The sequence below is a fragment of the Hakea prostrata genome, chromosome 5 (assembly GCF_041222555.1).
Source record: "Hakea prostrata isolate BN-2017 chromosome 5, UWA_Hpros_2, whole genome shotgun sequence".
In the NCBI taxonomy this organism is placed as follows: domain Eukaryota; kingdom Viridiplantae; phylum Streptophyta; class Magnoliopsida; order Proteales; family Proteaceae; genus Hakea; species Hakea prostrata.
In genome coordinates this window covers 36,634,247-36,656,071 of record NC_142604.1, presented here as the reverse complement: position 1 = coordinate 36,656,071, position 21,825 = coordinate 36,634,247, and the positions used below count along the sequence as shown (strand labels likewise).

The 21,825-nt window shown below is 40.3% G+C and overlaps 1 protein-coding gene across 4 annotated transcripts in view; it reads right to left on the bottom strand.

Annotated features, from left to right (window-relative positions):
- LOC149015892 (uncharacterized) overlaps positions 1-21,555 on the bottom strand; it is a 30,140-nt gene extending 8,585 nt beyond the window's left edge. The window contains exons 1-4 of one of the 4 annotated variants that reach the window (XM_089156340.1): positions 21,198-21,555; positions 20,245-20,294; positions 19,981-20,155; positions 18,031-18,094 (exon numbers count right to left, since the gene is read on the bottom strand). In XM_089156340.1, the coding sequence (XP_089012466.1) occupies positions 18,031-18,094; positions 19,981-20,155; positions 20,245-20,281 (276 nt within the window). In that variant the 5' untranslated portion in view covers positions 20,282-20,294; positions 21,198-21,555. Of the gene's footprint in view, positions 1-18,030; positions 18,095-19,980; positions 20,156-20,244; positions 20,354-21,197 lie in introns of all 4 variants that reach the window. The other 3 variants (XM_089156339.1, XM_089156343.1, XM_089156342.1) reach the window with 3 other exon arrangements.
- Positions 21,556-21,825: the final 270 nt, after the last annotated feature.

The following is a 21,825-nucleotide window of genomic DNA, read 5'->3' as shown; positions in this document are numbered from 1 at the left end:
AAATAATTAATTAATGGGCTTCCTATTAGGTAGAAATCTTATTTGAGTCAATTACTTGGCTTTGTTTTAGGTGTTTGTTTTCCATAAATAACCAAGTTTGAGATTAGAGGTTCTTTTCAAAATAGGAGATGCATCATTTTTATTTCCCTTTGTAACTTTTCGTTTGTGAGCTGAGTAACCTATTTAAAGCCCCACAGTTGGAAAGTTACTTGGACTGGTTACTATTGATCTATCAAACTGCCTTTAGAGCTTATTTGTTTCCTTTTATGTCTCTGACAGCTAGTGGAGTCAGCTCCATTGATGGTGCTTAAGGCTTGGAGTCTTAACTCCAGTTATTGGCTGTTGGACAACCCTATGTGTTGGTTGGTGATAAGCCCCTCATAACTCAGGTGTACAACACAAGAATAGAGGGAGAAACACAGAATCATCCTCAGCAGCTACAGGGGATCTGATGAAACCCTAATAATATTTCCCAAAATTCATACAAGAATGCAAGAAATAACAAGATAACACTGGTTTCTATGGTGCCAGTCACCCCCCACACCTCACGGTGTTCCCTCAACCTACGGCTGCCCACAAGACTCTCCAAAAATTCGATGATCTTCCTTCCCTCTTTCCCTCTATTTATTATTTCAAATAACCCTAACTAACCCTCATTCCACAAGGCCTCTCATCCTAGGGTCCTAACACTACCGGCCCCTCGAAAATCACCTTGTCCTCAAGGTGATGGAATTGTTGAAGTTTAGTCGTGTGATGGTGCCACATAACCGTAGTAAATCAAAATCATCCTCCCAGGCTGAATAACACACCCACGGCTCAAAATCAGACTTGGAGCGTTTTTTTTTTTTTTTGGCCTGCAACGAAATTAATCCCCATCGCACCGCTGCATCTCAAGGAGCCTACATGCAGCTGTTGGAAGACGATGGATTTTCCTCAGTCGCTGCAGCCCCAACCTTGCCGCCTCCCTTTCTATTCTGAAGTTCAGAGGTTGAAGACGATGGTTCCCCAACTTGTTGGTTCGGTTGGACCATTTTTGGGCAAGTTCTTGGTTCAGGCTTGGTTTGGGTTTGGGTTTTGACCCGTTTGAGTTATTTCGGTTTAAAGTAATGCTGAAAAGGCTTGGATTTTGGGTATACGAAATGGGCCAGGCCCATGAGTGATGATGAAAAGGAGTAAGGTCCAAATACTTAAACCCATGGGTGAATAGTAATGGGCTGATCGTTGGTTTGATTGTAGGGATTAGGTTTTGGGTTATGAAACTATAATGCGCCCAAAATAATTCTATTAAAAGGGCTAGACATGAACAATTAAAATCATGGGTTAACAAATATGGGTTGGATATTGAGTTACGATGGGCTGGGGATTCCAGGGGAATGGTCAAGAGTCGAATGGAGCAGAAGGTAGAGGAATTGGAAAGTATTGTGAAAGAGATTCAAGGTCAAGTGGGACTCCTAGCACAAAACATAGAGAAAGGAGAAAAGGCCAATGACGAGTTCAGAGATGAATTAAGGTTCATGCTATCGCAAGGAAAATCAGCAGAGATGCATACCTTAACGCCGGAGGTGACTAGAACCGATGGAGTTCCAGATTACAGCAAGCGTACGATCGAACCAGAGAAACCAAGAGACTTCCTTCCTAGACATCTTGAGATGCCAATTTTCACGGGGGAAAATCCGATGGGATGGATCGCACGGGATGAAAGGTACTTTGATCTGTACAAACTCAGCGATGAAGAGAAACTCAGAACTGCAACTCTTTGTTTTGAAGGTGCAGCACTAGGATGGATACGCTTCCGAGAACTGCAGCAGCCATTGTCATCATAGAGAAACTTGAAAGAATCGATGATCTATCGATTTAACTCAGCACAACTGAAGACTCCCCAAGAAGCATTGATTAATCACAAGCAAAGTGGAACGTTTGCAGCATATAAAGAAGTTTATGTGAGAGCCATTGCTCTTGGGTAGCCGTAGGAATCACCTACTGCTGGTAGTATGTATTGTTTCTTATTCAACTTTTATTCAAAGTCCATTTTTTCTTCTTGAGTTATTCCACCTTGTTAAGTAGCCTCATTCAGGTACCTAACAAATTAGCATCAGAGCCATCGATTTCAGGGGAATGGTCAAGAGTCGAATGGAGCAGAGGGTAGAGGAATTGGAAAGTATCGTGAAAGAGATTCAAGGTCAAGTGGAACTCCTAGCACAAAACATAGAGAAAGGAGAAAAGGCCAATGACGAATTCAGAGATGAATTAAGGTTCATGCTATCGCAAGGAAAATCAGCAGAGATGCATACCTTAATGCCGGAGGTGACTAGAACCGATGGAGTTTCAGTTTACAGCAAGCGTACGATCGAACCAGAGAAACCGAGAGACTTCCTTCCTAGACATCTTGAGATGCCAATTTTCACGGGGGAAGATCCGATGGGATGGATCGCACGGGCTGAAAGGTACTTTGATCTGTACAAACTCAGGGATGAAGAGAAACCCAGAACTGCAACTCTTTGTTTTGAAGGTGCAGCACTAGGATGGAACTTGCCATAAATAATTGATGAAACCCTAAAATAATATTTCCCAAAAATTCATACAAGAATGCAAGAAATAACAAGATAACACTGGTTTCTATGGTGCCAGTCACCCCCCACACCTCACGGTGTTCCCTCAGCCTACGGCTGCCCAAAAGACTCTCCAAAATTCAATGATCTTCCTTTCCTCTTTCCCTCTATTTATTATTTCAAATAACCCTATTTAACCCTCATTCCACAAGGCATCTCATCCTAGGATCCTAACACTACCGGCCCCTCGAAAATCACCTTGTCCTCAAGGTGATGGAATTGTTGAAGTTTAGTCGTGTGATGGTGTCGTATAACCGTAGTAAATCAAAATCATCCTCCCAGGCTGAATAACACACCCACTGCTCAAAATCAGACTTTGAGCGTTTTTTTTTTTTTTTTTTGCCTGCAACGAAATTAATCCCCATCGCACCGCTGCATCTCAAGGAGCCTGCGTGCAGCTGTTGGAAGACGATGGATTTTCCTTAGTCGCTGCAGCCCCAACCTTACCGCCTCCCTTTCTATTCTGAAGTTCAGAGGTTGAAGACGATGGTTCCCCAACTTGTTGGTTCTGTTGGACCATTTTCGGGCAAGTTCTTGGTTCAGGCTTGGTTTGGGTTTGGGTTTTGGGCTGTTTGAGTTATTTGGGTTTAAAGTAATGCTGAAAAGGCTTGGATTTTGGGTATACGAAATGGGCCAGGCCCATGAGTGATGATGACAAGGAGTAAGGTCCAAATACTTAAACCCATGGATGAAGAGTAATGGGCTGATCGTTGGTTTGATTGTAGGGATTAGGTTTTGGGTTATGAAACTGTAATGGGCCCAAAATAATTCTATTAAATGGGCTAGACATGAACACTTAAAATCATGGGTTATCAAATATGGGTTGGATATTGAGTTAATGAAATACGATGGGCTGGGGATTAATGGAATGGGCTGGGCCCAAGGGGGTTTCTTAGGAAAACGTACGGCCCAATCTTTGAACTTGGATCTCTTGGGCTCTAAATCTGATTCTAAGCATACCTGAATTGGGCCCGAATTAGAAGCTCCTTGGCCCTTAATGTTTGAACCAAACTGATTGACCGGTTTGGGTTGAGCCGAACCAACCTCAAAAACCCTAAAACTCCACCTTCTTCCTTTCCTGTGAATAGAATTTTTGGCCACCTACAACTTGCCATCAATTGTACTTGGCCTCCTTCTATGCTTCTTCACTTCACTACATCTCGATTTTATAGCAGAATATTGCTCCTCCACTCTGGTCCGGTAGGTATCTTCACTCAATCCTATCTTCATCTTTTTGCTCCACGTTTGGTGATGCGTGACTTCCGTAGCTGGCAGTACTTCATCCTTCATTCGATACTTCTCAACCTGGTTGTTGTCTATCTCCAAATTTGATGTCGGTTGTCTCCCGTCGCTAAACTCACACCTCAGGGTTTCTTTGAATCCCGTCCAAGAAAATGCCGTCCAATTCATGTGATAGATCCAATCAAGTGCCTCTCCTTCCAGATGTTGGATCGCTACCCCCAACCACTGCTCTTCCTTGATCTGGTTCTCCCAGCAGAAGAGAAGAACCTCTAAAATCCATCTATGAACTCCTTCACTAGAAAACGAAGGCAGTGTCATCACCTCCCTGGATCGTTACAGCTCTGATGCCAATTGATGAAACCCTAATAATATTTCCTAAAAATTCATACAAGAATGCAAGAAATAACAAGATAACACTGGTTTCTATGGTGCCAGTCACCCCCCACACCTCACGGTGTTCCCTCAGCCTATGGCTGCCCACAAGACTCTCCAAAATTCGATGATCTTCCTTCCCTCTTTCCCTCTATTTATTATTTCAAATAACCCTAACTAACCCTCATTCCACAAAGCCTCTCATCCTAGGGTCCTAACAGGATCAGTCTCAAAAGCCAGCAGGGACAGGTAGCCAACTTCTATTGGACAGCAACCACTACCCTGCTGTTGGCAGAGAAGCAGAGGAGATAATCCATGTGGCAAGAGAGGATTGGAGAGAGATGTAAGAGGTTGTTAGGAATGTTCTGTTATGTGAAGGGGGAATGGCAGGGAATTGAGGTTATGCGAAAAGTTATGGAGTAGGGAGCAAGCGGAGCTTGCTGGGAGAGGGGGGTCTCCCAGGTAAGGCTTTTGGTAGGAGTTTGTTATTGTTTTGTGATTGTGCTGGTTTTTCACTTGGTTGTTAGTGAATCATTCAGTAGAAAGGGGTTGTAATCATCTGATATAAGTGTTAGTTCTTTGTTCAATGAAATCAGCCATTGTTATGCTGCTGTTTACGTATTTTTGGAATGGCAATCTCTGGTGAAATTTATCTTGTTCATTGTGTTTGGGGAGATTGGTGGTGAGACTTAAGGGTTCTTCTCAGTTGGCAAGGTTGGTCGTAAACTCGCAAAGTCTATGCTTGGGCTGGAAAATCCACCCCCCCCCCCAGGCCAAAATTCATATGGATCCACCTACAGCCTACATACACCTTTGTGAATCTGTGATCCTCCAAACCCATCACAAAGCTCATTCACTGCCAAGACCATGTATTCTCAATGATAAGTCCCTCCGTTGTTCAGTGATGATTCAAGCAATTCACGGAGTAAAATACTAAAATGTAAAGCAATCAATAAAACAGGATGTATATAACTAGAGTTAATTGCATTTGGACTCTAGATGGTATTATCAATCAGAGACCAGACTCAACTATAGACAACACCATCACCATGGCCATGGTTGGAGTCTTGGAGAACTCGCTCTCGCCAGACCAAAAAACCAAGATCTCAATTGAGATGGCGAGATCTTGGTCGAGATATGGGAATTTTTATGGGGCCATCTCAAGCTTTTAAGGTCCATGTTGGGCTCAAACTTGGTAGTTAGCTTAATTTAGGCCTTTCTGAACACACTGATGACCTTAGATTTGTGAGAGAACAATCCTAAGTATGAATTATAAATCGACCTCAAGTTTGAAACCGAAATGCTGCAAAATTAGGGACAGCAAGATTATATAAAATGAAATATAGAACTTTTAAGACATATAAATGAAAAGCAAGTATGTTAAATACATCAGATAACTTAAATATCATTAGAATTCCATCGATATGAGTATCACAATCTTGACTCTCAATAATAGAATAATAAAATTATACAACCGTTATAAGTCATAACTCATTAAGGTCATAAGGCAAGGATGGAATGAGATAAGAATCCAAACAAGTCCCAACTCAAGCTCCAATACCAAGTCCACCAACTCCAACAGCATCATGACCACGACCACAACCACATCGCATACCAGCAGCTGCACATTGGCCCTCCTGTGAAACCCAGCCCTAACCTTGACCCGGAAACTCTATTGTTTGTAGGTCCGACAACCCGAAGTAAGACAAGAAGTCAACTATGGGCCATCCCAGTGGAAGACTTGGTGTTTAGCTTAGAATCCATGAGTGTTGATGACAGTGTTCCATTTATGGAAACTGCACCCTGATGAAGAAGGAACTAGTTGACGGACTTGGAGTATTCTCTGACTTGGTTTGAAGGCATTTCTACATACTAGGTAAGTCATTTGGTGTGTGTACAAAACCCCTTCAAGTTTGAATTTGATCTGAGCCTTCAATTCCCTATTTTGGAATTGTTGTCTTGCTTGGTCGACTGGGCCAGTCGACCAACCAATCGACAAAAGGGTCCTGTTTTGTTGAATTAGGTCTTGGCTTCTTTATTTAAGCCCAACTTCGAATCTAATTCGTCTTTTGTGCCTCTAAACTCTTTGGAATGAACTAGAGCTCTCCTCAAGTCATCCCCTCTGCATCCTTGGTGATTTTCTTGACGGATCTTCATCAAATTTTTTGCATTTACACAAAAAGGTATGTGATCATCATCTTCTATGCTTCATCTTTGATTCTCCATTACTTTTCTTTCCTTTTCTATTTGAGGACAGTAGAGATGATGTTGCATCTCTGTTGCAACCATCACTCTACTCATTCCCTCTCTTTTCCTAAGGATCTAAAGCTTGGTGGATGATCTTCATCAAGATCATCACTCGTTTTTTAAGGAAAACCATATATTCATTCTCTTTCCTTATTTAGATTGATGTTCTTCATTCTTAGATCTATTTTTCTAGAAGATCTATGCATGTTTTTCATGAATTCTTTATCGGATTAGTAATCCATCATCCTATAGTTTCTCGTCCATGAATTTGATATGATTTCTTCAAGAACCATGATTGATCTAATTATGGTAAGTTTTTGTTTCCTAATTTATAACTTGAAGACTTGGTATTATTAGGGTTTTGAAGTCCTCTATATACCAACATATTATCCTTGCATATTCCCTTTTGTTTGGTGCCCTTTTGAATCACCAAATTCGGATTTGTAATCAGAAAACTCTGATTTTGTAAGTCATTGTCCTACTTGGTCGACTGAGGCAGTAGACCAATCAATCGACCAATGAGGACAGCAACCTCATATTTGGTCTGTTTTGGATGATTTGATCTCTTTCCTTCTAGGTATCTTTCCTAATATGTTATATATACTTGTTTAGGACTTTTTTTCCAAGTTTAGACAAGATCTTACTTGATCTCCAAGATCCTTTGCAAAGTAATTAAGGTAAGGATAGTTATTACCTTAATTACATAGACTGCATGATTTAGTTTCCATATTTACTTCTATAAATAGATTCTTATATTGGCTGAATACTGATGCAACTACTTTGATTACAGTAGCATTACTTGTTTATGCTAATTAGTTCATATATGATTTACTTACCAAATACATACAAGTTGGATGTGATTATTGATTTCTTTCCATATATAAGAAGTTACCATATTTGTGATATGAATGAATTATGTTTGTGAATGATTAGGTATGGTTTGAAAAGGGGAGGTGTCCTTTTGACACTTCTGTCCTTGGACTCCTACAGAAATATTATGGGATGTTTCCGGAGATGCCCTTTGGACGCCTTCCTAAACTGTTCGTTGACATATCTAGGGCTGTCTAGTAGTGTTTGGCTAGGACGTCCCGTTATGTCAGACCCTAATCGGAGGGGTATTGAGACCGAACGACCCATGGTAGCAATGGGGATTCATGGGCGCTCAAGACCGGTAACCAACCCGTGAGAGGACGTGAGAGCTTCCCGTTTACCATATGTGGATAACCGATAGGGTTGATGAGTCCGTAGTCAAGGACTATAAGGACTCTAGTGTGAAGGATACCGGAAAGGATCGCCAGGGGCGAGGAATGGACGTATTTGGATCTGAGTTGATATGACAAAGTAGATGACTTGCATTTGGCTAGGCTTTAACCTTGACATGCGCCAGTACTTAGACCAATGGTGATGTGAGAAAGCGGTGACCTAAACCCCAGCCATGGAATGTCCCGAGGGATGCCGGACCCACTACCAAAAGGCGTTGTGTGATGAGACCTTCCTAAAGAAGTACGGTGCTATGACTTAAAGCATGTCTACCAATAGAGACCAGCATACATAGAGTTAGAATCATATTGCATCATATGTTTCATATCATATTGCATCTTACTTTACTTTGGAATCCTGCTATTTGTGTTATTGTGGATTAACTGCCTTACTGGGTTTCTTTTGAAACTCATTCCTTTTGTGTTATGTATTGTTAGATTGCTCTACAGGTTCAGAGTATCATGACTACTCGTATGAAGAAGCGCAAGGAGAAGAGACATATCTCCAGGAAGGTGATTGCGGTTACGACAATTACGCTGAAGATTCCGCGGGTGGTTATGCTGTGTACGATGCTTAGTCCGAACATAGAGTGGAAGCGCCCTTGCGCCATTTTTTAGATTTATACTTATAGAGATGTCGTCTATAAGATTAAGAACAATTTAGTTACTTATTGTACTTGCTACTGGGATTAGTTTTCATTCCTTTTCCCTTTTCTTTTTAGAACTACTTTTCCGCTGTTAGTAGAGTGAGATTTCCGCCTCACTTTACTTTATGATTTAGATATTTTGATTGTCTTTCGTACTCTGATGATATATGATTTATTCCTTCCTTATTTGATTCTCTTAGTTATACTTTGTACATTGATTATTTATGTTCATGATTATGTTATTGTCTATGTGGGAGGTTGATTACCTCGATACTTGATCTTCGGGGCTGTGGATCACACACTCGGGTATTGCCAGGTAGGGTACCGGCTGGGTGGATGTGACACCTCCAACTCCATGAGGTGGTCTACTATATATTCCCTCACAAGATTAGGGATAGCTAGGCACATGGGTGTATCACAGTAGCCACCAGCCAAGTGTCACTTGATTGACCTTTCTGTAGTGTTGTATACGTGCTAAGAATGGAATGCAAGTGAAAATCCAGCTAAAATTAGAAAGAAATCAAGTAAAAATTGAGAATTTCAACAAGATATGGCAAGATTTGGAGAGAGAGAGAGAGAGAGAGAGTGAGTGAGTGAGTGAGACAGTGATGACCTCTCTCGCTCGAGATTTGTTAAAAAGGGGGTGGTTGGACCAAATCTTTATCTAACCGAGATATTGTGGCGAGACTTGAGCAAGTTGTGGGAATTTTGAGATCTCGCAAGAAATCTCGTCTCACCTTCTCAAAAAAATGAGATCTCAAAACATGACCACGGCTACCACTATTACGAAACCTTGAATACCCGAGGGTCTTCCCATCACCTACGTGCCCAGCTCATCTCCTTTTTCCTTATATAATTCTTTCCCCCTTTCTTCCTTCCCTCCCACCCCTAATATAGCGCAAAATAAATCCAAACCCCCCCCCCCCCTTTCCACATAGGACAGCATGGAAGTGGCTGCTCCCAAATAAGATTTCACCACCTGTTGATGTAACTCAAGGTCTAGGCCTGTCTTTAGGATCCTCTCAAGTGAAAGCATGGTTTGAGATCTCAGCGAGATCTCGCTTTTTCTGAGAAGCGAGACAAGATCTCTTGCGAGATCTCAAAGATCCCATATCTCGTGCAAGATCTCGCGAGATCTCAAGATTTCGCCCTTATATCTTGCGTGGACCAAGATTTGGTCCAATTTTGGTCCAACTTAGATCTTTTTAAACCTTATCTTATACGAAAGAAGTCTTCTCTAGACCTCTTTTGCCACTCTCTCGCTCTCTCTTGCCTCATCTCGCTGGAATACCCTTTTTTCCCACATTTCGCTGGATTTTCAATTGCAACCACTCTTATCACATCTACAACACCAAAGGAGTATCAATCAAGCCGTTTCAAGTTGATCTTCAACCAAAGCGACATTTTTCCCCAAATTTTGATTTCCTCAAATTTTAGTTTTCTGTTATTAATTTCTTATTTTAAATTTTTGTATTTAAAAAATATGATTTCTAAGAAATTAAAAATAAAAAATATATATATTGAAAAATACTTAGGTTATGAATGTGATTCTACTATATGTTAGACTACAACATTGGAAGGGCTACAACCTTATGTAGTCAAAAAAAAATTGGGGAGGGGCACACTTGCATTTTTTTTTTTATTTCAACTTAATTAATTAAATAAATAATTATGATAAATAATCTTTTGATAAAAATTATCTCTTTTTTCCCCCTAAATGATGTTTATGTTATGTAGTTTGTTATAAAAATGCAAAGATGTTTGTATGAGCATGCTATGTACATGTTTTTAAAACAAAGTGTGTTTTTGTTTTAGAAATTATTTTTACCTGTTTTTAATTATGAATAAATTATTCTATTGTTATGTGGGAATGTGTATGTATGTGTTTCAACTTGATGGCTAGTAGTGAGAGTGGCACTGGCAAGTAGCACTGGGTTGGGGAACAAGACATTGCTTAGCAACATGGGAAGGCATTGACCACCGACAAGAAGAAATCCAAATATAAGTATCGCCTCAAGGCTGTGAATGCTGGTGGCGCAACCAAAGAAGCATCCCCAAAATGTTTGGTGGAGGTAAAGAAGGAAGCAAGAAGGAGCAAGCTAAGGAGGCAGTCAGCAAATTAATACTCTACAACAACATTGCAACCAATGCAGCCAGCACTCTATACTACCAGGGGATGATTAATGCAGTAGCTAGGGTAGGTAGAAGGGTTAAAGACCCAACCCCATGGGATTCGATGCATAAATAATTACCAAGGGTGAAGGAATGGGAGGACTTCATTGGAACATTGAGGGAATGATGAGTGACATATGGAGTCACTGTTATAGCCAATGGATGGATTAGTCCTACTAGACAGTCCATCATTAATTTCATGCTGAACTATAATGGAAAGACAATGTTTCTAAAGCCAATGGATGCCTCAGATAAAGTGAAAGATTCTCACCACCCCTACAACGTTGTAAGGCAGGTGGTCCTCAAGGTAGTTGCAAGCAATGTGATCCAAGTTGTCACAGACATCAGTGCCAACTTCAAGAAGGCTAGGGAAATGTTGATGAACAAGAAAAGCAGCAGGATCCACCTCTTCTGAACACTATGTGCAGCACATTCCATTGACCTCATGTTGAAGGACTTAGGGAAGAGAAAGTCAATCAGTGGTGTGGTTGCAAAGGCAAGAAAGGTTAGTAATTTTATTTATAACCATGGATATGTCTTGAAGATGATGAGGCAAGAGTGTAATGGTGATCTAGTGAGACCTAGATTGACTAGATATGCCACCAATTATATGGCTTTGAAAAGCTTTCAGAAGAAAGTGGTGGGTCATTGGCACATGTTTGCAAGTGAGGAGTGGTTTACTTGGAATGGATCTAGCTCATCTGAAGGAAGAGAAGCCCAAAAAGCCATTGTGGATGATTCCTTTTGGGGGGTGCTTAGTAGGACAATGGGCATTTTGGAACTTATTGTGTTTGTTTTGAGGATGGTGGATGCAGAGAAGAAGCTCACATTGGCCCATATATTTGCTACCCTCCAACAAATAAAGGAATTGGTCAAAGTTGTTGCCCCCAAATCCTACAAAGCCTACTCGAGGATCATTAATGACAGATGGGAAAGCACTTGATGCATCCTTTGCACTTGGCTAGTGAGTCACTTTAAGTTTTTGTTATATAATTTGTACATTGTCGACTACATTCTTATACACAAGTAAACAACTAAGAATATAACCAAATTTTTAATTTCCGCAATACAAGCTTACTACCTCAACCAAAAATACCAGTACAAGAATAGTCTAGGGCTTAATGTCAAGTTGATGACTATGGTGAAAGAGGTGGTGAAGCTAGTTCCAAATGCTCCCATGCAAGGGACATCAATGGAGAGGTGAGAACTTATTTCATGGTTTCTTCACCTTATTCTTGCATATATAGAAATTAGACTTGTATTAAGTTTTTGTCAAAACTTGAAAAATTGGTGTACAAATCAGGGAGTTTAGGGATGCCTTTGGAAGTTTTGGCAAGCCTGCTGCAGTTTCATCTAGGCATAAAACAGATACAGATCTGGTAAGTAACCAAGTACTATTAAGTGTTATGTTTTACTTACTATTGTATTCTTTTATTTGGAGATGCAGCTAACTGGTGGGTGTTATATGGAGCTCGTTCCCCAAATCTGAGGGACAGCAATCAAGATCCTCTCACAGACTTGCTCATCCTCTGGTTGCGAAAGGAACTGGAGCACCTTCTAACTCATCCATAGTAACATATGCAACAGATTGGGGAGTAAAGAGAATCGAGGATTTGGAGTATGTTCATTATAACATAAGGTTGAGAGTAGGGCATATATGGGATGATATGGATGATGACACTTGAGACTTGATCTAGTTGTCAGATATATTCCAAGAGCCACCCACAAAGGATGATGAGGATAATGTCATATATCACTAAGTTAGTGATTTGCGTACACCAATGACGGATCAGCCAGGAGAGCAGCCGGATGCTAATATTGCTGCTACCATAGGCCCAGATGCTATGGATGCTCACGTCTTCTGATGAGGCTGCAGTGCATGTAGCTGCAACCACAGGACCAGCCATATCATTTGTGGAGCCACCTAGTCGACCTGCTACAATTGATGATCATGAGTCTAGTGGGAGATCAGATGATGATGGCAATAATACCATCCCTTCGCGTCAGCCTTCAAGTCATGGAGGCAGTCAGGTTGGTGTTTAGTTGCTGGTGGAAGTCAGGTCACCTCCACTAGGGTCGATTAGATACACTAGAGAGTCCCAATTCACCCATACAACATAGAATATGGAGCAAAATACCCCTGCTACCCGAACTTATAGTAGGAAGACCAAATCGGGCAAACGGCAGATGAGTGATGATGCGAGCATGCAGGATTTGGTATTGAATATGGGGAGCATGAGCATAGATCACAATCACGGTGGTACTCAGCAACAAAGTTGGCAGTCATCGGAGTACACACACATATGGGGATGACACCACTAGGTCCGATTACAATGGGTACTCTTCATATGGAGGGCCTTCTCTTCCTCAAAACCCTGCACCTAAAGGTGGGCTATTGACTGACTGGTTCAGGAACCCCTACCCATATATTCAGCAGTAGTTTTCATGGTACCCACCCATGATTGAAGACTACCCAGAGTGCTATTCCTATAGCATTCTGACATAGAGACATATCAGACCACATACACTCATATGAGACATACTATAGTGACGCCTCGACTTGGAAGTCATATGTAGCCACCGCTCAAAATAAGATGATGTGGAATGCTGAGTGATGCCAACCAATTAGCCAAACATCAAGTTTCAATATTCAAACTTTAGACCTGTACAAGTGTACAACTAATTTAATTGTTTCACTTTAGTAGTTTACCATTTATTGAAATTGAATATGATGGCTTTTTATTTCTATGTACACGCATAGAGGACAATGATGTTGCTTGGCAATGCAGAGTCCCCACAGATCCACAACGCCAAAGGATCACATGCAACTACTACAGTAGAGCCCTCAATGGAAGCAAGCGTTGGTTCAATCGACACTTAACCGGTGGCTACTGTGATACACCCATGCGTCCTACTGTCCCTAATCTTGTGATTAGGAATATATATGGTAGACCACCTCATGGAGTTGGAGGGCCAACGTGTAGCCACCGGTAAACAACATGGTTGTGACCATGGTACTACTAGAGTTGATGGACCTGGTGCTAGAGCTGGAGGTGGAGCTATTGCTAGAGTTGGTGTTGAAGCATGGGCTTCATTGAATTTTTATCTCATTCCATGATTGTCTTATAAACTTATGAGTTATGACTTATATAGGACTTCTAATAGTTGTATAATTTTATTATTCTTCTATTCTTGAGAGTCAAGATTGTGATACTCATATGGATGGAATTCTAACGATATTTAAGTTATTTGATGTATGTGATACACTTGCTTTTCATTTATGTGTTAAAGGTTCTATATCTCATGTTGTATAACATTGTTGTCCTAATCCTGCAGCATTTCGATCTCAAACTTAGGGTCGACTTAGAACTCATACTTAGGGTTGTTTTCTCACAAATATAAGGCTGCCAATGTGTTTAGAAGGTCTAAATTAGACTAACTACCACGTATGAGCCTAACTTGGACATTAAAACCCACCAAGATGGGCCCTCGAGTTGGCCCATCAAAATTTCCACATATCTCGACCGAGATCATCCCGTTTTTTCGCCTTGGCGAGATTGCTAGCAAGAGCTTAAATTAAGGGATTAAAGCCCATGTGGGCTCATTATGGAGTGACTGTGACGGCTGATGGTTGGACTGGTCCCACTAGACAGTCCATCGACAATTTCATGTTGAATTGTGATGGGAGGACAGTGTTCCTCAAGTCAGTAGATGCATCCGGTGAGAAGAAGGATGCAAAATACATTTACAAATTATTAAAGCAAGTGGTGAATGAGGTTGGAGTGGAAAATGTGATTCAAATTGTGACTGATAATGGCTCCAACTACAAGAAAGCTGGGTTGAAGATGCAAGAGAACTCCAGGTATCTAAACATATGGTATTATTTTTCATTTGTAAATACATATATTTACATTACATGTACATTTTATAACTTTGTATTAATGCCTTGATGGATGGAAAGATATAAGCTCTTTTAGACTCCATATGCTGCTCACTTGACTTCATGTTGAAGGACATCGGAAAGGTCAAGCTTGTGAAGAAGACCATGGAGCAAACCCGACAAGTTAGCACCTTCATGTATAACCACACTATGCATTAAGGATGATGAGGGACAAGTGTCAAGGTGAGTTAGTGAGGCCAGGCATAACCAAATTTGCTAATAATTGGATAGCACTGCAGAGCTTTGAGAGTAAGAAGACTGGCCTTAGGAGCATGTTTGCATCAAAGGAGTGGTTTAATTGGGAGGGTTCTTCATCAGTGGGAGGAAGGAGAGCACAGTTGACCATACTCGATGAGACTTTTTAGCACAATGTGAGGATAGTGGTGAAGATGATTGAGCCAGTGGTGCATGTGTTGAGGATGATAGATCAGCAGAGAAAACCTACTCTACCACACATATTTGCAGCAGTAGAGAGGATGAAGCAGCAAATTGCTCAGGTCCACCCACACGGCAACAATAAAGTCCTCCAAATCATCAAACTTAAATGGCAGTCTATGTTGTAGCATCCATTGCATAAGGTTTGTGAGTTGTTAAGTTTAGTATTTAATTTAATTTTCATTATGTTATCACACTATTAAGCATTAACTATTCCCTTTTATGACATACTTTTTTCTTACACAACATACTATTTAAATCCCAAGTACCATTACAAGGACAATCTTGGGATGAGGCAAGATTTGATGGATGCCGTCCAAACTGTAGTGGAGAAGTTTGAACTGGATCCATCTAAACAAGCAGTCATCCTTATGGAGGTGAGATAGTGATTTGAACCATTTGATATTCACAATTTATAGTTTTATACTAGTCATTAACCTAGTAACTAGCTATTGTTTTTTCTCTTTATACATTAAATAAAGGCATTTAGGGATGCCACTAGGAGCTTCAGTCGTTCTGTGGCCGTATCGGGACGGTAATCCACCCCTGCGGGTAAGTTCATTCATTTATTTCATTATATATTTAATTATTATATTCTAACTTTAATTTAGTTATTTAAGTATTAAAATGACTTGGAGTCTATGTTTGTTGCAGTTGAGTGGTGGTTGCAATTTGGAAGTGACTCACACCACTTGAGTGTGATTGCAAGCAAAGTGCTCTCTCAGACATGTTCTGCCACTGGTTGTGAGCGAAACTGGAGCACCTTCAGCCTCATTCACTCGAAGAGGCACAACCGATTGGGTGTGAAGCGTCTAAAGGACCTTGTCTACCTACACTATAATATGAGACTGAGAGAGGATCATATTAGACAGGGGATGGATAGAGAGAGCACCAATATCGAGTTGGCTGACATATTTGAGATGGATGATGATGATAACCCAGTAGTTGACTGGATCAGGGATAGTGGAGACGGATTGCTGGATGAGGAGGGAGGTCTTCCCAATAGTCAGATTGCAGAGGAGATGGGGGCTGATGTGGGGGACTTCATGGCCCAGGAGGGGAGGGCACATGCAGAGCCTGCCCGTCCCTTCATGCCACACCCTAGTGCATCCACCCAGAGTGGGGATTTGATTGTCTAGTCCAACATTGAGGATGAGGTGACTCAGGCCTCCGGTGATGACGACGATAGTGGTGATGATGACAATGGCGGTGATGATGACGATGGCGGTGATGATGGAGGGGATGAGGAGGGTGTTGGATCTCGTGACAGGATTCAGTTGATCCTAGGGACAGACCACCACCACCACCACGACGTGAGAGTCAAGGGTGGGGAGGACGACCACCAAGATTCACAGGCGAGAGCCAATTCACCCACGCAACACAGGATTCAGACCATACTGGAACTGCATCTCGAGGCCAAAATGTTTCCTCTACATATTCGAAGAAGGGGAAGGGGAGACAGCATGGTTGTATCACAGAGGACACGCCATCATATGGGTCCTACCGTCCACCCGATGCCGAGAGCTTGGTAGGATATATGAGATTGATGAGCATTGATGATGCTAGAGACTCCTCCACCTCCAGAGGATCCGGATGGCATAGGCCTACAGAGTCCTCATATGAAACTGCTATGGAGAGTATTGGTTCTACCGAGTCGACTTATGGTTATGGACCATATGGTGTCACTGTCCCTCCTAGCTATCAGATTCAGGGTCAGGTCAGTCAACCACTAGTGGAGCCTTATGGTTATGGAGCAACCTATGGAGCTTATGGTGTCCCTCCCACTGTCACTTATCAAAGTCAGCCACTGGGACCTTATTAGTATGGACCTTATCCTTCTCCTGACAACCAAGGTGCTCTTTTATTTGTTGAGCGGATCTTCCACACTATTCCATAGCCACAAGGCCCACCATCACCAGTTCCTTGTTTGGAGATTCACAACTTCCCACCATTAGGAAATCTTATGCATGTAGATGAGGCCACGTACAAAGATGCAGTTGTTGACTATGTCCAAAACTATATGGGGCGAACATCATGGGAGTTGTATTGTCATTTGTATGGGGTGCAGACGGAAGAGGGAGACATTGAATAGAATAGACTTGTAATTTGTAACATTCTCGCTTCTTCTCTTATGTACTATATACTTGGAAAGTTGGATGTTACATTTTCAGTGGTTTTTTAGTAAACTAGTAGTTCTATAGTGTTTATTATGCTTGAAATAGGTAGTATGCAATCCAAATTAATTTGAGTGCATATGAGGCCCGAAATTGAGGTTCCAAGAGTCAAATAAAAAATGTCCATTTTCGGTCAAAATTTCGACCGAAACCTGGAAATGTTGACCTTTTGCAAGGTCAAATTTCCATTTCGACCAAAATTTTTTCCTTGATTAGGAGCAGGTACTTGTATACAACAATGAACATATTTGTTCAGATTAATGTAACAGCTTTCATATTCTACACATCTGAGGAAGAATATCTCTCTCTTTATAAACGAGGTTTCCCAGGCAAACTTGCAATGCCTAATATTTAATTCCTTGTTTCAATTCTCATGAATAAATATTATTAAGTTAACTTTTAGTTCTTAAACTTCTATCTGTTTGTTGAATGCATTCAAGTTTTTGTATAGTCCCCACATATAGTTGCAGCAATATACATGTTAGAGTGGAGGGGCATTACTAGGAAACTAGGAGCTAAATCTCGAGATAGCTTCCAGAGAGTTTGGTGAGTCCACATAGGACTCCTTTCATGGTGTTTTATTTCAATTGTAATTCCTGTATTATTTTTTTTCCCCTATAAATAAATAAGTAGTTTATTGGATTTCCTCACAATGCAAGTGACGTCTCCCACATCTCTTACTCAATTCCTCCTGTTCTTTCTCTAGTTCTCTCATATTTTTATTCCTCTGTTAATTGATACTACATATATAACAAAACCAAGCACTTCAAAACTTCAATTAACCATAATCAGAAAATTAGTGGAAGCAATCATGTATGGGGGAAAAGGACTAGTTCATAACAGTATAGACTAGTTGATAAAACTATAAAACATGTACTATTCATAAGAATTGAGTACAATATAGATTACAAACAAGGCAGCAGTTCACCAAACCTTGCTTATGATGATATCTGACAGCTCTCCACCAACTTTAAGGTCGGTCTGCTCTCCAAAATGCCTGAAGTCCATGATTACTGGTTTAGGACATGGTAATAATAAAAGAATCCACCCAAAAAAATAATAATAATAATAAAAGGAAAAAAAAGAAACAGCAGAAGGATGAAAATGCGACAGTTTTATTAAAAAGGTTACCCGAAAACCAAAAGAAGATAATAATGAACTCTCACAAAGTAAAATAAAAAAGGAAGTTCTCTGTTTCGCTTAAAATTGACTACAGCCCTAAGCAATCAACGACCAGTTCTGTCAGAAAACAACAATCCAGTTGACAGTCCTCATCCTCAGTACAGCATTTTACCGAGGAAAGGAATGGTATATTCAACTTGTATATATTTTCATGCTAGTCTTCTTCTGAACACTGAAAAGTTATTACATAAAACATTAACAATGCAACAAAGTTCAGTATGACACTTGGCAAGATTACAAACTATACTTACTTACAGGTAGAGGTGGTATGAGATATGCTGGGCTGGAGTCATGTTTTTCTTACATTGAAGGGGTTTAGGGGATTTTGTCATTAAATCCTTGCCATTCCCCTTAATCTACGGCAGTGTAAGACAAGTAAAATGGGTAGAAAGATACCCATTGCCAGCCTTACGTAATAAGGAATAACAAACAATCTAGGGTATTGCCAGCCCCAGAGAAGATAAGATTGATCAGAACAAATAAAGCAAAATTCTCACAGGTTCATCGACCAAGCAATCTCAGATCCGCTTCTCCAGACGAGGCAATAATCCAAAAGCAACAGGCTACAGCAAAAATCTTGGGCTCCACAGAATCTTCAGATAATATACCAGCAAGACCAATATAGGGGCAGTGACACAGTTCATGTGAACAGTGTTCTGGCCTCTTTTGGCCCTTCTAGAAGACCTGCTAGGCTGTCTTAACTTGATCCAGATGTATTAGTCAGGCCTAGGCTAAGAAGTTACATTACAGTTCTGTATAAATTATATAGCAATTTCTCGACATAGAGCCAATCCTAACGTAGAGTCCTGATAAAAGAAACCAAGACAATCAGCATATGTGGCACACAACTTATTGAGATATATCACCAGCCTCTTCAGCTTGAAAATAGGGACCATTCTTCAGTTGGCAACAGTGATATCCAAGACCAGATGGAGATGGGTATTCACCCAGATAGAATAGATTTATTTCTTGAGATGGTAACCGTTGATATCACATATATACACAGAACTTGTCCAGATTAACAGGATTCCTTTAGAGTATCCAGAACAGATATGACTTTGAAAAGACCCACATCCAACTAAACAAGAGACACTTTGTAAAGTAAACACATTACAAAGAGCACACCCAGTGCACAAGGCTCCCATCACTGCAAACTATGGTGGGGCCATAAAGTATGTGATCCTACCATTCTCTCACAGGAAGCTATTTCCAGACGACAAACCCGTGACCCATGATCACTGGTCAAAATATAGCCAACACCTCACAGATACCCAGACATCTGAAGTATCAGATATACTAATTCAGGATTTGAGTGGAACTAACAATGTTAACAACATAGTGAGACCCACCAGAGCAGCCTCACACAAGTCAGAGCACGTGTACATGCACATATCCAAGTATGCACAGGGGCTGTCTGAGCATCATGCAACTGGGCACCAGTTTCGCAGCAACCATCAAAGAATTAAGCACACACTTGTTCGCTACAACCACTAAAGATAAAGCTTTAAAACCCATCCTAGCCATTCCACCTCATAAATAGCAAATGACTTAATCTTCCACAACAGAAAACGTAAGGAAAACATAGATAAGTGGATCCCATAAATCAGGCAACTTAATTCTTACAGAAAACAGAAAGTCCTCAGTCAGGCAATATAGTTAACCTTAATGAATTACTGATAATAACTATGATAATAGACAGACCTCATATGGCGTCTACTTGGTTTGGGACACATGACCCCTTCATTCTTACTCAAACATTTCTCCACCATGACAGCTGTTCTTAGTTTCTCCAATTCCCTCATCTGTTCCACCAGATTTTTCTCATACGCTCTTGACCCCACTGAATAACAAGATAATATCAGCATCACCAGAACAGCTAACAAAAGAAAGATATTCTAGAATTGATTAGTCTCTCCAAGACACTTCAGAAACAATAAGAAATAATCAAACTTAAATAATAAAAACCTTCTGTTATGTCCATCAAACTCCTTGAGTCCTTCATTGTCACTAGCAATCTAGAAAGAGAGATTGTGATATGGTAAAGCCTCTGATGCACGCCACCGCACAAAAAAGACTAAGACACAAAACCAAAGAAGAAATCACAATAAACAAGATAAAAGAGAAACTAAAAAAAAATCTGAACTGAAGCTAAAGCATAAGGAACTAGCAACATTCTGATCACCCCAGAAAAAACTGTAACTTGTTACTATTTCCCTGTTGTACCTTCATTCTAAGGTATCGAAGACTTAATTTGTGCCTCACCATTTGGTCCATATTTTCAATTCCTTTTCCTTGTTTAAGGTTACTTGTTGCCTCTAATTTTCTCACTAATTTGGCTTGCATCCTGCTTTTGGGCTCAAACTGAAGCAACATTCTAATCTCCCAGAATATTTTTAAGCTATTAATATTTGTCTCGTAATACCTTCATCATAAGGAATAGAAAACTTCACCATTTGTTCCTTGTTTTTTCTTCTCCTTTTCCATTTTTAATGCTACTTGTTGCCTCTTAGTTTCTCGCTAATTTGGCTCGAACTAATTATTTAATTCACCAAAAGAAGAAGAAGAAAAAAAAGAGTAATAGCCTGAATCAATTTCTACAAATCACAAGTCTAAGTCAAAAATCACTATTATTTATGCACTCATGAAATATGTAATAAATTCAACTTCTATGATTACTCGATGCCTCAACTGAACCGATCAACCCCCCGAAAAGATTATCAATATCAAAATTGCACCAACTCGAGCTCAAAATTCGTCGCAGTTCCAGATAAACGTCTTAACAAGGAAACGAAGCCAAATCAAGTCCCAGAATAAAAAGTGAGTACGAACGAATTGAATACCGAAAAGTAACAAGAACCACATTAAACAGAAAAAAAAATCATTCAAGAGAGAGAATGAAAACAATGCAGTTAACATACCTTTACTTTCGGAAAATGTAGATACGACTATACGAGTAGACACCACACAATGTTACGTCGAGAAAAGAAGACTCAGATCTAGAACCACTCAACAAGCATCAATGTACCCAAAACCGAAGGAATTCAGAGCAAATATTGCCCGCTCTGCAACTAAATCAAAATCTAACGCAAGAGAACTTCAAATTCCTACAAATTTGCAGCTTTAGAACTCTATCAAACATCAAATTTGGCAACGATGAAACCCTAAACCTTCTAAAAAGCAAAGAGGAAAGAGAAGAACAAGCGAGAGAAGGATAAACGAAATTCGTTTTTCTTCTTCTCTTGCTCTCCCCACTGCCTCGCTCCGCAGTAGGAAAGAGAGAATGCTGCGGAAGCATTTATATGTCTCGAAAACATAAAATCTTTATGTCCAAAAAAAGGGAAAAAAAACGTAAAATCTTATTTTAGATGGTAGCGTTCTGTCATGCGAACGTCACTTAAACCGTGCTTTTAGTATCTTGACGCGAATGTTTACCCCCAAAAAATATTTTTAATTATCTTGATGCGAATTATGAAACCTTGATTATAATCCAACGGCTAAAATTATCTGTTTCACATTGATCATATGCTGGTTCTACATTGACAAAAC